General features: G+C 40.4%; 1 protein-coding gene across 6 annotated transcripts in view; it reads left to right on the top strand.

Moving 5' to 3' along the window:
- The window catches only part of CRTC3 (CREB regulated transcription coactivator 3), a 51623-nt gene that overhangs the window by 15768 nt on the left and 18322 nt on the right, over window positions 1-17533 (top strand). For 4 of the 6 annotated variants that reach the window (XM_053461922.1, XM_053461920.1, XM_053461921.1 and 1 more), the window contains exons 3-6: window positions 4562-4681; window positions 12348-12409; window positions 15169-15231; window positions 16847-16959. In XM_053461922.1, the coding sequence (XP_053317897.1) occupies window positions 4562-4681; window positions 12348-12409; window positions 15169-15231; window positions 16847-16959 (358 nt within the window). The remainder of the gene's footprint in view (window positions 1-4561; window positions 4682-12347; window positions 12410-15168; window positions 15232-16846; window positions 16960-17533) is intronic. The other 2 variants (XM_053461924.1, XM_053461923.1) reach the window with 1 other exon arrangement.

The following is a 17533-nucleotide window of genomic DNA, read 5'->3' as shown; positions in this document are numbered from 1 at the left end:
TACAAACACTTGCATTTCCTCGAAAAGGGAGAAGCCCAATTAGTCTTAAAGCAGAAACAATTGGTGAAAAAGAATGTATCGTTCTGAATTTTCTTGTTGATTTTAAAGGTGGACTGGACAGAGCACATTAACCCGGAACCTAACAAGTTGTCATTTAGAGTCAAGCAGGCTTGTGTGGCCTTGACCTGTAAATGAGCCCGATTGCTGGCTCAGATTCTCATAATAGGAAGAGAGCAATATGTCTGAGACTTTTACAAGACCTCAGGATCTGAATGGCTGGTCTGGCATGTCAGGCCTAGACTTAGCTCAGCACTGGCTCGTACCATGTTCCATCACATTTAGCTCGTAACCCTCGAATGTCATTATAGGTATTTTGGCAACTTGAACTCCACTGCCAGACTAATGCAATGTATTATTATGACAGAACAGCAATTATTAAATAACCCTAGTTATCGTGACAGTCATTGCATGGCAGCTTAATCACAAGCTACCTCCTGATGCACTGCAGTTGTTAATAATTATATCTTGTTTATAGTGCCAACCATTTACACAACACTACTTATAATACATATATTCAAAGTTTATGACAACTAGAATTGAAAGACTGAGGCAAACTGATGCGTTAGGTAAAGAGAGCCCTGCTTGCGAGCTTACGCATGTTCCTTTTATTCCAATGCATCATCTTTCCTCATTAGCTGGATTCAGCAATGACCCCAGCGGCTTCCTGTACGTGCCATCACCACAGTAGCCTATGAAGAAGGCTAGGGTGCTAGCATTAGCTGGGGAGTTACCATTTGTCATAACCCTTGTTTTTTCATGTGGATACATACTTGGGTATCTATTTGATTTACTTTTCCCACTGTTGTAATGGTCACAGCCATATATTCAGCATTCACAGTCCATGCATTTTAATATCGGAGTCCCTCTGGATTCTGATGTTCATTGTACTCATGGTGCTATCGTTCCTATCCACAGGGAGTGGTGCTACCTAAAACAGCAATTAACAAAGCAGTCAACATTGCTTTTTTGATATTATACTCTGTCTTGTTTTTTTTCCTTTTCTTACCAGTAATGTAGGTATCACTCCTGCATTTTAATTAAATGTAAATTGCCCAATCAAATGATGACTTGGTGCTGGATTTGATCCTGTAAGCTATTTATATGATCCATTTTCTGCATTACAAACCCGTATCATTCAAACTGTTTTAACATAGTTCTTAGCCCCCATGTGTGTAATACATGACCCTCCTTCAATGAATCTAGGCATGCTGATTTTCATTGAAGGGAAAATAAGATTTATTGTAAAAGCATTTTAAAATGGTTTGCTTGTTAGCAGGTATTGACATAGCATACAGACTGGCGTGTTGATCGGATATTTGTCTCCAGTTGTCAGATCCACCGTAGTATACTTTATAATGACCATATCCTTTTTGCCACCATGTCCACAACCTTCCTATTTTTCTATAAGTAAGCTGTGCTGTTGATCTGTGTTGATAAAACAGGCCTCTGTAGCAAATGTTAAGCTAAGCTGATCTGTACAGGGTGAATATTTATTTGATTTGATAGTGTTCTCCTGTGAAAAATGACAGCAATGCTTTCAGCTGTCACTGGCCTTAGGAGAGATGCAACGCAGGCACAGATTACTTAAGTGGATAACACGAGTCTTCTAAAACCATTGAGAGTCGGTGGGAACAGAATGTATTACAAAAAAAAAAAAAAAAAAGCACGCTTTCGAGAGTTCATCTATGGATGGAAGTCAAAAATGGACTGACGCCAAGTATTAGATGTGTCTGCAGTGGCAGGAGCATTTTATTATTATATTGGGGTATATGTAATAAAGTAACAACCTTTTTCTTACTTGAAAACGCATCTCTCCTTTAGTTATCTAGTCCTGTGATTTAGTTGTTTGTGTTTGCAAGTTGTACAACTAGTTTGCACATTGTTGCTTGCTTTTTATTAGGAGGTGGTAATACATTTGACATTGTTATGGCAGTAGGAAAGTGTTAACTGCGGCAAGCAAAAACAAAAAAAAAGACAGCCCTAGGTTGTACAGAATTTATTGAGCAAAATTAAATCCATTCGCCGGTATAGAGGTGCTTAAGATGTGTGCATATAAGCACGCCAGGTGTCATTTTGATTCCTTACCCATAGTTATGTGGGGTCCCTCATTTGTATATGAACACTGTTTTTGACACTGCTTTGGAGCACAGCACACAGCTGAAAATGCAAGGGAGGATTCCCAAGTGATCATTGTTAATGGAATAAAACCCAAACCTGGTATACTTGCATCCGCACCTTCGGCATTTGCCCACAGACGTAGAATTAACGATGATGCGGGCTGCATCAGTCCCTATAGAAGTCACAGGTCAGGAAAGTAAGGTGTTTGGAAGAGAAATAATGTATCGACTTCTGAATGTAAATTATTCTTTCTATATACTATGTTGTGATTTATTAAGGCTGCAGAACACTGTAAGCATGTAGAAAAAGAGGGACATCAGGGGAGAAAAGATTGGGGGTTCCAATAAGGTACCGTACCTCCTAAAGAGGGAGATTTTGAGGGGTATGGATTTATAACTCATATACTGTGGGGACAGTAATACTTAAAGTATTGTACCTATGTAGAGGGAACTCGGCCAACTCCTATGGTTTGTATATTCATAGTATTTTCTTTCTGTCCTTTTAATTTCCCTATGACATTCAAAGCAAAGAGACAACCTAATCCCTGTATTTGCGTGCTATATGCCATATCACAGTTGAGAGAACCTATTCTCATGTGGAGCCTCAGCTCTTGACCTAAGAACCAAAACAAACTTCCAGAACATGCTTTCTTAATATCATTGTTAATCTGAAAATCTGTGATGATTGGTGTTTTAAATTATCTTTTAATCTAAGTAATATGGCTTCTCCCATGTCTGATCATACACTATGTGGACAAAAGTATTGGGACACCTGACCATTACACTAACAGGGACATTGTATTCTAAATACATAGACATTAATATGAAGTTGGTACCCCCTCTAGGAAGGCTTTTTACAAGATTTTGGAGTGTTTCTGTGAGAATCTTTGACAATTCATCCAGTAGAGCATTTGTGAGCTCAGACACTGATGAGAAGGCATGGCTCTCAATCTCCATTTCAGTTCATCCCAAAGGTATGGAGTTGGGTTAGGGTCCTGTGTGGGCCAATCTCTTTATGGACTTTGCTTTGTGCGCTGGAGTACAGTCATGCTGTAATAGAAAAGGGCCTTTCATAAACTGTTCCCACAAAGTTGGAAGTATACAATTGTCCAAAATGTCTTGTTATGCTGAAGCTTAAGATTCCCTTTCACTGGAAGTAAGGGGCCTACCCCAACCCCTGAAAACTGCTCTATACCATTATTCCTCCTCTGCCCCAACGTAGTCAGGCAGGCAGGCAGCGTTCTCCTGACATCCGCCAAACCCAGACTCGCCCATCAGACTCTGGAGCAGTAAACGTGTTCTGTTTTGGAGTCCTGCTTGATGGAGTCCGACGCTTGATGTTGTGCCTGGATGCAGCTGCTTGGCCATGGAAACCCATTCCATGAAGCTCCTGGCGCACAGTTTTTGTGCTGATATTAATGCCAGCAGAAGATTGAAACGCTTCAGCTGTGGAATCGGCATGCGTCTCAGCACTTGGTGACCTCCCTTTTTGACTTTACGTGGTCTTCCGTTTCGTGTTGCTGCTGTTCCTAAACGCTTCTGCTTTCCGATAATCGCACAGTGGACTGTGGAATATCTAGCAAGGGTGAAATTTCACAAACTGCCTTATTGTAAAGGTGGCATCCCATCACAGTACAAGTGTAACTTTCCAGAGCTATGAATAGATTTTATAGATACAAAGGGGGGGGGGGGGGTCCTGGTTTGATCAGGGGAGAGCTGACAACACTCCACCTGGGGGGGCAATTACATCCAGGTGCCCAGTAGTAATGCAGGCCAAAGCAGATTTGGGAGGCAGCATACCCAGTGCTTACTATGCAGTCTTGTGGAAAACGGAAAGGTGATGTGTTACAAGTTTTAAAAAGAACACAAAAAGGATTTGGTCAATTAATAAATTCTTCCTAAAATACCATGGTAGCTGTATGAGGAATTGCAAATAAAACGCACAGTAAAGCTTCAGAGAACTTGCCTTCCTGCCCTCTTTTCGGTCCTCCCCTGGCTTTGATGGCGCTTGTGCTTAAGCCAACGTTTTTAATACTCGTTAACTAGTAAAGAACAGAAGAGCACTGATGAGCTAAAATGTAAGAGCGTGTATGAAGCACTATTTAACGTCCATATCGTATTATATAACCTTGGTGGGTGAAAGGGTTAACCATTATGAAATCAGACTAAATTTGTTTTCATGTCCAGGTTTTCCATAGTTTGATGGTTTTACAATATGAATGTTCTGATTTTGTGTCGTGCGCAGCAAGGACTGATTTGGTGTGTTTAGAAGTAGCTACATGACAAATGAAAACATATTTTACATGTACAAAGTGTAATTAAAGTGGTTTGGCCTCTTTGCCTGGCAGCAGTGATAGTCTGAACTCCTTTCCTTTCTCTTGCAGCCTTCCTTTCACCCCACGGACAATATACGAGGCATGCGCCACCATGGACTTGTCGAGAGAGCTTCCCGTAACCGTCTACACTCACCTCATCACAGACCTATGGAGAAACACGGACGTCAAATATCCTTTCAGGTTGAAAACAAGGGCAAGAGGAAATTGGTTTCTGGAATGTTTGAAAGTGCTGGTGTTCCAGCAGCTGCAATTTATTGGCTTTCACCTAGGGCCAGTGCACTTGCATCTGAGTAGTGGATGTTCGGATGAGTTCCAACTTACTACCCTACCAGCTTTTAGCACTTCTCCGACCACATTGTTCCTTTTGTTTTCCTAGCATTTTGCATTTTTGTTATATGCTTTTGCCCATCATGTTTTTTTTTTTCATATTTTTTTTTCTTCATTATTTGTAGCAGGGATACTTTTTTTTTTTTTTTTTTTTTCTTCACCACCCCTGGGTAGGACCATTCTTAGTGCAATATTGGTATCCAAATGTCCAGGGAATGTCACGTTGTCACGTTGTTACAAGTATATTTACTTGTAAAAAGGGAATTACCAACATTTTTATTTAATTAAATTGTGTTGCTTGTTGGTTATAAAGCTTTTTTTTTATTTATTTTTTTAGAAAGTATTTTTTAGTGAGAAATCCCAGTTTGTATTTCTTTAAGTATTACCGTATTTGCTCGATTATAAGACGAGGTTTTTTTCAGAGCAAATGCTCTGAAAAATACCCCTCGTCTTCTAATCGGGGTCGTCTTCTAATCAGACCTCAAATAGAGGTCTGATTAGGAGACTAAGATCCAGATCCCCCGCACCGCTGCAGGGGACCTGGATCCTCCTGTCTCACCCGACCCCCCCCCCATACACACACTTACCGGTGCTTCCTGCTTTGTTGCCGGGGCAGCGGGTTGACGTCTACGCGATGCGCGTAGACAACGTCCGCTGCAGCCGGAAGGAGGTGTGGCTAGCAGCGGGGGTTGTCTGCGTCCGTCGCATAGACCTTCCCCGACTGTCAGAGTCGGGGAAAGTATACGCGACGGACGCATACAAACCCCCGCTGCTAGCCACACCTCCTTCCGGCTGCAGCAGAAGGCGACGTCAACCCGCTGCCCCGGCTGGAAGCACCGGTAAGAGAGGGGGGAGAGCGGGGGAAGGGGGGTGAGAGAGAGAGGGGGGGGAGAGAGAGAGGGGGTGAGAGAGAGAGAGGAGAGAGAGAGAGAGAGTGTGTTAGTTAAATGGGGTTATAGGGTGTGTGTGTGTTAAATGGGGGCATAGGGCATTTCTGGAGTGGCGTTAAGGGGGCATTTAATAGAGCACTCTGCCTCCTGAAATGCCTTATACCTCCCTATATGCCACACTGCCCCATAATATGCCTTTTAACCCCCTAAATGGCAGAGTGGCATATAGGGGTATAAGGCATTTCTGGAGGCAGAGTGCTCTATACAATGCCTTTTAACTCCCTTAATGCCACTCTGCCTCCTGAAATGCCTTATACCTCCCTATGTGCCACTCTGCCCCATAATATGCATTTTAACCCCCTAAATGCCAGAATGGGATATAGGGGTATAAGGCATTTCTGGAGGCAGAGTGGCACATAGGGGGTCAAAAGGCATACCATGGGGCACAGTGGCATATAGAGGGTTAAGAGGCATATCATGGGCCACAGTGCCATATTGGAGTGGCAAGCCTGGGGGCAGATGTGCGTAACTGGGGGACAGTTTGGAAAATACAAGAAATAAAAACAAAAGAAATCTTTTTCTCAATCATAGCTTTTATTAAAAAAAAGAGTTTACATGAATTAACATTTACTGGTAAAACTTTTTTCCTTTGGGGTCGTCTTATATTCAGGCTTTTTCTTTTTTTCCTAAGTTAATATTCAGATTTTGGGGGGTCGTCTTATAATCAGGGTCGTCTTATAATCGAGCAAATACGGTACATTACGTGGCACATTGAATTTTATGGCATGACTAAGGCTGGATACAGGTATCTGAAGTGGATCCTATGTGACTCACTACTTAATCTTGGATTTATTAGTGAGCCTTTGTAGAAGTTTGGTTTTTATTTTTATTTTTTTGCATGAATGATGGTTTTTTTAATACCCAGTTTTGCCTGGCAACCACTCATTTTCTGCTAATATCTTCATAAGTGTTTCAACATGTACTGCTCTAGGAAGTTCTGATGAGGACTTGCAAGAGATGTCTCACTTATGGTTAATTAATTCTTATTAAGCACAGGTTGCGGTGACTTCATAAAAAGCTACAATAAAATTAATTTGTCAGACAGATTGGCGCATGGAAGGATTAGTTCTCTTGGGGATTTTCAACATAACTGGTTAAACAAATTATTTTACATCTCAGAACTGCTTTTTCTAGATGCTGTACATTTTGCGGCAATATTTAGCTGTAAGAGAAGCTGAATGGTAGAATTGAAGATGATGTGCTTTTCGTCTGGCATTCTAAGTGGATCTAAGAATGAGTATTTCCTTTATTACAGAACTCGTTGTAAGGTGGGGGAACTGAGGGAGTGTTTGTGAAAGCTTTGTGACCCTTCCCATATGCAGCCCTTTTACCGGAGGCAGCTCTATGTCTTACTTAAGTTCCGCTTGCATTTACAGAACAAAATGGAAAATTAAAGCAAACTGTCTGCTGAACCCTTAAAATGTGACCTGACTAGACTCCACCGTGCATTTCAGCAATGAAACCTAAGCAGATCTGTCATGTTTGTCCTCAAATAATACGTTATTTTGTCAGCAAACTATCGTTGCCTGTCTTCAAAAAGTTTTAAAGGGACATTCCAAGCATCATGTTCACTTTAATGCGTATAATAGGCAAGACGTCCCTTTAAATGTCCATGGTGCCCCCCCCCGCAATATAACATTGTACAGTTTTATATTACACAGATTAGAAAAGACCTGAACCGGTTTACGTTGCTATACAAACTAAATCTAGAAGATCCTGATGTTTCTAGACAAACTTGAGATCTGGGTTTGGATATTTTCACAGGAAGCTCGTATTTGAATCCGTAGCATTGTGACAGAGCGGAAATGGCCAGTGAAATGTGCAGGATGCTGAAACCCAATGCCTTCTCGTGTTTTCCTAATTCGGATCACTTTTAAGTTGCTATTTTGTGAAATGACAGTCTTTTCCTAACTCTGTGGGTTCTAGTGTTTTGTCCTTTCTTGTAGGAACTTGGAGGGCCACTTACAATAAAGCACAATCTTTCTAATAATCTGTGCATAGCAACAAACAAATACAATTATTTTATTATTTTATCTGTGATTCATAGCTGCCATATGCCCTATAACTGTGTTTTATGTTCCAGGCTTTCGGTTGGCCTGGGACATGGTGACACCATGTATTGTGGGAGGAGTGTGATGTCAGATTTAATTTGTGTCACATGAAAATGAGGGTGAATTTGTTTCTGCTGTCAGAATGGAAGAAACCAGAAGGAACTTGCCCATTAGAAAAAGTTAATCGTACTGACCAGGCTCTTCTGTCCTGCACATATATAGTGATTGTTTTGTTCCAGAAAGAATTACTTTCAGGGGTTCCAGTTTTTCTTGGTATGAATAGGTTAATAGAATTGGTGCTCATTGTTGGATTTTTTTGTTGACTGAACTATCAATGAAGACCCTATGAGATGTATTCCTAAATTATTGCTAAGTAGTTCCCATGTTTCCTGTTTTTATTGCATGGCTCTGCCTATTTTGTCAGCAAGTTCCCTGCACGGTGTCAGAGATTTTGATCTTCTTTCTGGTAGAGATTTCCTGTTGGGAGAATCCACCTAATCTACTGAACATGGAAATCCTTACCAGATTAAGATGGTTGATTTTATATCTATTTATTAGTACCCCTAGAACAGTTAGTACTTCAGAGAAGTTTCTTTGTCCCCAAAATATGAGCATTATTGCAGATTTGTGGACTTTAAATGATTTTGCCGTGGCGTAGAGGTTTCTAGGCTTTGAAGTGCGTGTCGGCATAGTGTGGAATGTGGCAAATCCAGCAGGTACAGCAGTCTCATTAAGGGGAGGCAACTCAAATACTGTATTGCTCCAGGGAAAGTCATGCCTTTTCATGTAGACTTGTAAAACATGTTACTTAAAGCTCCTAGACATTTTTCATTTAAGTATAAACTTTTTGTATCTTCATTCTAAATGTCTATGCTGTAATCGCACACAGACTTCATACAGGATATCATATTCCAGCTATTATTGTGCGGCACATACTGTTGTGTCTACTTTCCCTGCTCCCCCTTCTTTCGTTGCAGAGCCGCGCTGGGATTTTGTTTTATGAAAAGGAATTGGAACTGGCATTTCACTAGTATTGTATTCGTTCTTGCGTATGATTTGGTCTTTTTAAAGCTTTCATAGCGACAAAAACACAGTCTTGAGCTTGTGTTGACATAGCAATGAGTGGGGGTGTTTTTTTTTTCTTCTGAAAAATGAAATATGAATTGCCAAAGACACTCCTTGTTTGTACAATTTGAGCCTAATCCCTACATCACGGCTGGAGTCCTTAGTGGGAATGCACTCAGACTAGTAAACTCTTCCTTCCTGTCAGATTTACAATGTGTGTTCTGCATCTTTACTAGTAACCCTTTCCTTTCTGAATTTAAAAAAAAAATCTTTGCAAAGTTTAATATTTTTTTCTTCATGTTTAAGTGTGGCATGTATAGAAACTGCCACTCTAACTTTTGAAAAGTTTTTCTTTCTTAGGGAAAGAACCCCACTTTCCCTGACCCCATTGCTACAAGTAACTAGCATGATGCCGCTCTCTCTTGTATGTATCTTAATGTACCATTGGCATCTCTGGAAAAGCTCTACCAAAGCAAACCCAATCCATAAACCAGTATCCAGCTGTAATTACTGTCGGGAAGAAGTTGAAATAAAGGTTAATTAGCTATTAAATCTCAACCATGATATGAATTCTTTATCTAGACACACTTATAATAATGGATTGCCCGTAATGTTTGTAAACATGCACAGTTTATAAACATTTCAGGTAAGATAGGAAAACACTATAAATACCGTATTTGCTTGATTATAAGACAAGGTTTTTTTTCAGAGCTGATGCTCTGAAAAATACCTCTCGTCTTATAATCGGGGGGTCATCTTATAATCAGACCTCAAATAGAGGTCTGACTATGAGACTAAGATCTCCTGTCTGGTAACCCCCGCCCCCCCAACTTACTGGTGCTTCTGACTCCCCGGTGTGTTGTCTGGGCAGCAGGTAGACGACTACGCGATTCATGTAGGCAACTTCCGCCACAGCTGGAAGGAGGTGTGGTTAGCAGCGGGGGTTGTCTGTGTCCATCGTGCAGACCTTCCCCGGCTGTCAGAGAGAAGAGTTCCCCGCACCGCTGTGGGGAATTCTCTCTGACAGTCGGAGGGTGTATGCGAGATGGACGCAGACAACCCCCGCTGCTAACCTCACCTCCTTCCGGCTGCAGCGGAAGTTGCCTACGCAAATCGCGTAGACGTCTACTCGCTGCCCAGACAACACACCGGGGAGTCAGAAGCACCGGTAAGTTTTTTTTTTTTTGGGGGGGGGGCTGTTAAGTGGGGGGCATAAGGCATTTCTGTAGCAGAGTGCTCTATGATATGCCTTTTTAACCCCCTTTATGCCACTCTGCCTCCAGAAATGCCTTTTAGTGGCGAGGGTTGCGTGCTGGGTAACTCATATGACCCGTGGCTATGTGTGTGTTCACATATTGGCTTGCTGTCTGGCTAGTAATGGCCAATTCTGTCATCTCAATAGTCATTTTAGTTGAGCTGTGCTTTAGATGTGCATCATGTAATCTCTGCATTTACCACCACATCAGGGGACAACCTAATCAGACTGTCTTTTAAGTGTCATAATTAGCCATTTACACAGTTTGCGTGTTATTTTTGTATGATGCACATTGTTGCATCTATAATGTTAACAGTGACTGACCTAACTTTCAGTGCTCCTTTGCTGTGTATCCACAAAAAGAAATAAATAAAAAAACAGGCAAAATCATATTTGACGCAGTTACATAAAATTGAATGCTAGGTGAGCAACATTGGGCTGGCTCAACCAAGCTTGTAAAAAGTGGAGGAATGTGAGTTGGAGCCACTCAAGCTTCACCTTGGTATTCAGTGTTGTGAGTTTGACTCAGGATCTGGCTCTCTCCTGGCTCGGGTCATGCTGCTCCACCAGCCGGCCGCTCAACCCTGTATATTTTTACCTCTCTTCTCGTTAGCTTGTTATGTTATGGACACTCTCACCCCCTCCTACTTTTTTTTTCTCTCTCATGCTAATCAAAATGTGTTAGGCCAAGTCCAATCTAGTTGTTTACTATCATAAATACTTTTACCAGAAAAAGAGCAGGGTTATAGATTGTTAGAGCTGCATTTAATTACCCAATAAAATGAAAAAAAATGAAATATTTCCTATTCCTGTAACATAAATACTGCTGTGTGTAGGTTTCTACTCAATGAGCGTATTCTTTTGCTTTTTCCAGGGCGGGGAGGTAACAGGTGTTCAGAGATTCTTTTCTGTACTCCTGGTTTTTAGCCACCAGTGCAAAGAAAAACACAGCACGTTTGAAAGGCTTATTGGGAAGGCGGACATTCTTCACTCTATAGTTGACCATGCGTAAGACTCCGTACCAGAATGAAGACAAGCAGGCCATTCGTTCTTCTCTCATCAAATTAACCGAGTCACACTGACAAATGTATACGCTTAATAATAGGATATGATGGGCTAATCACAATTAAAAGGGGAGCTGTACACTTGAGATGTTCACAGTAAATGAGTAAATGTCAACAGCATACGTTTCCTGTGGATGTTTATGTAGCTATAAACGACCCCTTTTTTGTTTAGTCTTCTCGCTTAAAATTTTACTTGTATAAAGTATACAGTAGCAGGTAATTAAGACCTAGGTGTCTGAGAGAAAATGCTTTTTTTTTATCCCCTCTAGGTACAATGGGTACCCCTTAAGGACAATGGGCGGTCCCTAAACCCATTGAAAACAATGCATTTTGAGCCCGTACATGTACAGGCTTTGTCATTAAGGGGTTAAGCAAATCTTGCCGCGTGCCCAGTCATGGCTGTCCGCACACTCAGGGAATGACTTTGTATTAAACGACTGGAAGTTGGTTTCACCGGACACCAGAAAAATATGCTTTATAATATACCTGTGCGTTTCCTACAGCTCTTAATTTTCACCCTTTTCTGTCTATGGAATCAGCTGTCATGTAAATTGCTGCTTAGGAATTGTATTGTTATATTGGGTTTCTGTTTAGATATCCAGAGGTTTTTTTTCGTTTTTGTTTCTGGCATACTTTTAGAAAAGGAGGCTTGATAGGCCTTGACTGTACAAGGACTTTCCCCCTGGTTCTAGTATTACAAGGTTAGCGTCCAGTTAAGTAGACAGCATGGGACCAGATGTCTGGATGAGGGAAAACGTATTTGTGAGTATTTGTTACGTTTAAAGTTGGAATTGGCAGTACCGAAGTGCTCAGAGATTGTATCTTCCATAGCTGCTGCTTAGTGAGTTTCGCTTTTGAGTTTCAGGCGTGTAAATGTTCCCAGCATTAGAAGGCTTTTCATTCTACTTGATTTCTCAGATCACCACGCTTATCTCAAGTGTAGCGCATATTCAGTTACAGAGTCACTTAATACTATATTCAAGTGCAATAATGGTTTGGATTACTCTTCCCTGGCTATTGTAGGTCCTGGTTATCAATTTTGTAGCATGCAGTACTCTAAAAGTCTCTTGTAACGTGTTAAGTGGTCTGCTGGCCGTCCACATTTCCTTAACTCTCAATCACTGCGAGAGCTCTCCTTATGGATCCGTTTATCTGTCTCCTCCACCTGATAACAACTGGAGAAGGTAAGAGCAACCCGTTTTTCATCGGTTTATTAATGTCTGCTATATTATTTCCTGAAAGAAATGGACATTTGCCACATGTCTTGTTTTCTGATTCAGTGTATTTTTAGCATGTATGTCATTGCTTTTGTGTTTCCTTTCAGTAATGTACTAAAAATAGCTTGAACAAACGGGATAATGCATGAAAGCAGAGATTGCTCCGTCTCTAAAAAGATGAGATGCAAAACTTTTCATGTATAATTAGTAGAAATGCTTGGCATGCAAGCTGTGTGAAAATTCACCTTTTACTGCAATAGTTTTAGTCCAGAACTGTAGCCAAAAGTTTTTTGCTAGACCTTTCTTACCTGTCCTGTACAGGACAAATTGGCTTGTAGGTGTAAATGCACATTGTGGACGTGACATAATTATCCATATATATGTATAAACACACTTATTGTGATGTGTAAATGTTAACTAATAATGCATTTTTTTTTATAATGTGTTTTATATATGTAATGGGTTACTTTGCTCTTCTTGGCATGCACCCCTCTTTTAGACTTATTGCTTACTAACATGAATCTATATTTTTCATATTAATGAATACATTATTTTCCATGGCTGGAGCTCACTAGATGTATACGCTTTAAAGTGCGTTGTTTTAAAAAATTGGCAGTCCTTTTGTAGCCAGATGTGAAACGTGTTTGTATTCGAAGTGTGGGGCTAGACATCTGTGTAGACACCAGGTCCACGATTCATTGACTTTGGCCAAAGTTCTGGTTTTATTCACATTAAATCAAAAGCAGTCAGGACATTTGGAAGTGAATCCTGTGTGCAGCCATTGTCTACTAGTGAGGTGGTTGTGGTTTGTTTTTTTGGCAGCGTGGAGATGATTTTTGTTTACAGAGTAATGGGGTCAGTAGGTGCAAATCTTGAATTTCTCATGCGTTCCCAGAACTGGTCAGCAGATGCAGACTAGTACACATCGGGCTCTTATGACAAGACTTCTACATGCCGGCTGCCCAGAATATCTTTATTTTTTGGGGGTCGTCTTGAATGGACCTCACCATTATTCTTGTTATTAATTACATTTTATTTTTTGAACCACCGCATATTCTGTAGTGCTATTACAGTAGGGAGAGTGAAAATGAATAAGTGACGGTAAAGTAAAGCCATATGTACGAAACGGTGAGGACAACTGCATCTCCAGGTCAAGATGTTCATGGGTGTGTCATCTGCAGTCTTACTATGTCATCAGTTCCTGCGGAATAGCACTCGCCAATCACATCGCATAACATAACACCAAGAAAAATTGTCTCTTTTAAACTCTTCCCGAATGAAAAAATACCCTCTTCCCACATTTGTAAACCCATGGTGGTAATCTCCCCTGTAAGAACAGTCAGGCCCCTAATTATGTTTCCGAGGGGTAGTTTTGTCAATGTGAAAGCGTCTGTTTTTTGTCCCCATAATTGATTTGATCTAGATATTCTCATTTCCTCATCATACTTTCTTGTCTTGGCTAAATTCATTACATGGGAAGCCTTGGAGTGAGGTGCGCCCATAGATCTTAACCCTTTCATGGATCCATTTGGTACAAGCCAGTGTCCCTTGCAAGTAAATTATCCTCATGAAATAATTTCCAGTGAGAGAGGTCATAAGTGCAGCTGGTCTGGACAAGTGGCTCTGTCCCACGCTCCAGAGCGTCCAATCGCTTGTTCCCACTGGCAACCGATTCTCTGCCAAAGAAACAAAAAACTACAACGAAGAAAACCTCTGCTCCCATAACGTCATCAAAGCTACAAAGTCTGTGTACCAGGACAGTTTTTTTTTTCTTCTTCTTCTTCTTCTTCTTCCAACAAAAGCAACTCGTGCCCAACACTCCAGTGTTCATACGTACACATCAGCCTTGTGTCTGGAGTGATCTGTAGGAATGTATTTTGATGGGGTGTTACATTTAGGAAGTGTCACAGAATATTATACCATATATTTTCATTTTACTTCTTAAACACGTTTTTTTGTGATGAATAGTATATAAGCCAGGGAATAGTCCAGAATTCTGCATTTTAAATAATTATAACGCTATACAAAATATTGTTGCCCACTAAATATATTTAAATGTAAACTATACCCAACTCACTGTTCTAGTGGTCCGTATAATATACAGATTCATCTGTATAGCCTCTGTGTTTACTTATTTTGTACGTGACAGCTAGTCTAGTAGATAGCTTTTTAAAAAATCTTTTTAAATACAATATTTATTTCTGGCAGTGCTTTTTAGTAGCTCTGATAACTTTAAACAATCTGTCTAGCCAGCTTCAAGCAGTGGAACAATACTTTGGCTAATTACGTTAGAATTTTTTTTCTAAATGGTGTAAGTAAACATTTTGGTTACACTTAATTTAATAAGAATTTAATAAATACTTTGCTTGCACATCTTATCTGTAACCGATTTCCATTCTTTTGCTGAAGCTAATGTGAAGTTGAATCTGATTAACACCTTCTAGTGCACTATAAGATCTTCAAACAATTTCTTTCATCATCTCGCTTTTCTTGACTTCCCAATCAACTAAAGATTTTTTTACTTTGGCCACATCCATTCCAGTCTTCCTTCTGAATCCCTTTTTCACCCCCCCCTCATTAACTCTTCGCTGGTACAATTTCTTACCAGAAGATCTAGCATCATGAGACCATCGCACTGTGAATCATTTTTATTGGGATTACAACTGATGTCAAACATTATTCCTTTTTCCCCCCCTTTCCCTCCCTCCTTACTTCTGTCTCTGAAGGCAGCAGGTTCCATGGAGTGAAGAAAAACGGCCAGGATTCAGACTATTGTCTGCTCTGAACAGGTGATTGATTTTAACCTTCATAGTTGTGGTACATTTTTAATTTTACTCTGTAATAAACACTGGGTTCTTCCACTTTAAACCATGGTGTTAGAAGGCTTTGGTTCTTGAGCCATTATACAGTTCTGTGATGCTACCTTGGTGTTCTTGAAAAAAGCTTGAATGACCTCTCCACCCAGGCCATGCATATCACTGAGCCAGAGAGACGCGCTCCCTGCGTGTGAGGACTGGGAGGGAGTGCAAGACAACAAAGGTAGAAGGGCAGAGAGTGAGTGAGTGTGTGTGTGTTTAAGATAGTGTTGGCGTGTATGTAAACATGTTACTTACCCCCATATTAAGACACTCACAGTATGTTACTGTGTGCGCGTGTGTGAGTATGTTAGTATATTACTGTGTGCGTTAGCATGTATGTTAGCGTGTGTATGTAGGAAGAGCTTTGATGCCCCCACGGTAAGTCATGCAGGGGCCCGGGTTTTTTTTTTTGTGGCTCCATAGAATACAGCGTTGGAGGATACATGACCCAGAAATCAAGATAATTTTATCTCTGTTTTTGAATCAATGTGAATATACTGTATATTCCAGATGCCCAGTACAATATGCCTATGGTAATAAAAATGACAGTGTGTGAAATGACAAATATATTGGTGATGCGTTTATGTTAAAAGTAGTATTCTAACCTTAGCCTCTATTCCGGCTGGTCTTCTACTCATTTAGAGTTTAACAAGCCATCATTACATATATTGTGGTTTCATTAGTAACAGTAAGTGATAATTATAACCTGTAAACTGGCCTTGATGAAATTATTCGTCATTTGCAGCACAAATGTAATTATAGTTTTATTTTATGAGCATCTGAAGAGCCCATCAAAATAATGTAAATTGCAGACATTGAGTGGCTTTTTCAAAGACACACATATACAAATGGGGGACTTACACATGGTGCAGTTCCGTTGTCAAATGCATGGATTTATTTTTTTCGTTGCTTTGTGCTTGTTTACGAATGTTAAGACCTCAGCCATGCTGCTTCATGCGAGATGCTTTCCCAAGGTTCTAGCCGCTGAAAATTTTTTTGTTCACATTATAACAATCGAGCAAAACTATGACCAAGGTCCTGCTGGCTGATCCTTTTCATGGAAAGCTTAGGGACCACAGCCAAACCTCTGTATTTTCTGTCATCAAAAAAGAAAACCAACATTTTTATTGAGACTAGTCAAACGTGGACGGTTTGAGGAGAGGTGCACATGGGGAAGGAAGCGTTGTGCATTTGTTTGTCCTTTTCTTAGTTATTATTGAATGTATAGAAATGAAAGGGAAACTGGCTGCCCTTCGATATGTGCATTACAACGTAGCCACAATGTGAATTCATGGAAACCTTAAGCAGAATCAGAGGCTAATTACTGTGTTTTCTGAAAAGAAAAAGCTTATGAAAGCAGAGTTTATTATCACAAAAATGTAACATAACCCAAACTAAGCTTGCTTAGTGTATTTGGTTATACAAGCTTTGGCAGTGGATGACTTGACTCCCTTTTGCTTCTGTTTTGTACTGTGTATGACCATTCCTTACGCCATTCTGTTTGCAATAGGCATGTCTTTTTGATAATCGGTTCTTTTCTTCACAGAACAAATTCTGATTCCGCTCTTCACACAAGTGCCTCAACTAATAAGTCCCAGGACCCATTCATGGGAGGGAATCAGACTATGCTGCGGGCTCCCAGACCTCCACAAAGGAACAGTAAGACTAAGTATTTTCTAATTGTAACCAGTCTATGTACACCTAACGTTCTGTGAAATGACTGCTTGGCACAGTTGCAATGAGTTGTATCTGTTATAACTACTGCCATCTTAACCTAGGTGGGAGCCATACATACAGTGGCAAGAAAAAGTAAATGATTTTTTTTTTTTTTTTTTTTTTGCATTAATTGTTTATAACATGTGGTCTACATCTAAGTCGTTGGTATAGACAAACAGTGTGCTTAAGCTAATTATATACAATCGTTGATAATCTTTCATGTCTTTTGGCATGTAAATGGCTGTGTTTAAGGGTTAACAAGGCATCTTGCATGAAGAAGAGAAAATATAGTTTTTATTAGGCCACACCCTGCCATAAATGCTATCTGGAATCCTGGCCAGACCCCACCATAAAGTTGAACATGAAGAACATCCAAGTACAGCATCTTCAAAGGATGCCAAATGTCTTCTTTTAGGTGCCAAAAAGTCCTACAGGGGACCAGCCACTAAGGGTCACACAGGGGATGTAGCACCTAGCATCTTCAGAGTTATTGTTTGAGAAATATGGTTAAGTTTCC

This window comes from Spea bombifrons, chromosome 4, assembly GCF_027358695.1.
Source record: "Spea bombifrons isolate aSpeBom1 chromosome 4, aSpeBom1.2.pri, whole genome shotgun sequence".
NCBI classification, from domain to species: Eukaryota; Metazoa; Chordata; class Amphibia; order Anura; family Pelobatidae; genus Spea; species Spea bombifrons.
The sequence above is the reverse complement of the archived record's forward strand: the minus strand, read 5'-3'. Positions and strand labels throughout refer to the sequence as shown.